The following is a 1011-nucleotide window of genomic DNA, read 5'->3' on the forward strand; positions in this document are numbered from 1 at the left end:
AAAAATCGGTTGTACATTTGGTTTCAAATGTAGCTGAACTGCCTTGCTGCATTTGGCCGGAACAGCGCTAAAAACATCTGCATATCTTCGCTTAATGTCCGTTATAGCTGCAGATTCAATGGCCGGTATTGATTGCTTGATTTTACAACATACACTACTCAGCGGCTTGTCCCATACACCAAAAGTGTCAAAGGCATCTGTACCTAGAACATTCAAAGAATCAAACTCTGCTTCAAGAATCTTTATTAGTTTTACTTCCCCGTTAAGCTGAAGTTCACAAGTGAATTCAGCTATGAAGCGAATTTTATTCCTCGATGCACTCGTGGCGTGACTGTTAATTAACTTGACTCCTGGACTGCCCAATTTACCCCAATTCTCTTTGCCAATTATCGTCACATCGGAAGCGGTATCAACCTGTAGCTTGAAGCTTTTTCCTTTCCTGCCAGCTGCAGCTGACGTTATAGGTTTGATAACCACCTCGACATATTTTCGACGTGCGGCGAAATTTACGCAATTTACTGCGTTGCTTTTCGGTCGCTGTTGGGTTTGTGTTTTACCGCTCTGGGTTCCTCCTTTCTGCGGTTTTTTTCTCTGCGCGTTGCAATAACCCTCTTTATGACCTGTGCGACTACACTGCGAACATTTGTGATTTTTGAATTCGCAATTTTCTGCGTAGTGCATTGCTCCGCGATTCCAGCATGGAGATTTTGGAACTTTATTCTGCTTCAATTTTACACCCGATACAAGCTTCTTATTTCTGGTAGTCTGAGTCTTAATAGCATTTACGTCTTTATTTGGCTGTTCGACCATCACCGTGTCTTTTTTCAGATTTAACAAACGGCCTGCCGTGCTGACTAGCTTACTCAATTTCTGATCTGAATCGTCTTCTAGACCAGCTAACAGTTTTGTACGGATCTCAGCATCATGCTTGCCTTTTAACCCAGTTACAAAAATTAAGCTCTTAAGATGGTCAGCTGTCATGTCTGCAAGCTTAGAATTTTCACAGCATGC

General features: G+C 42.2%; 1 protein-coding gene across 1 annotated transcript; it reads right to left on the reverse strand.

Annotated features, from left to right (window-relative positions):
• Nucleotides 1-15: 15 nt before the first annotated feature.
• On the reverse strand, nucleotides 16-981 carry LOC118732884 (the record flags this gene model as incomplete). The annotated part of the gene is made up of 1 exon (XM_036461988.1): nucleotides 16-981. A coding segment is annotated over exon 1 (966 nt), but the record flags the coding sequence as incomplete, so codon positions are not given.
• Between the last annotated feature and the right edge of the window lie 30 nt (nucleotides 982-1011).

Source organism: Rhagoletis pomonella, unplaced genomic scaffold (assembly GCF_013731165.1).
Source record: "Rhagoletis pomonella isolate Grant_MI unplaced genomic scaffold, Rhpom_1.0 Rhpom_scaffold_32035, whole genome shotgun sequence".
NCBI lineage: Eukaryota > Metazoa > Arthropoda > Insecta > Diptera > Tephritidae > Rhagoletis > Rhagoletis pomonella.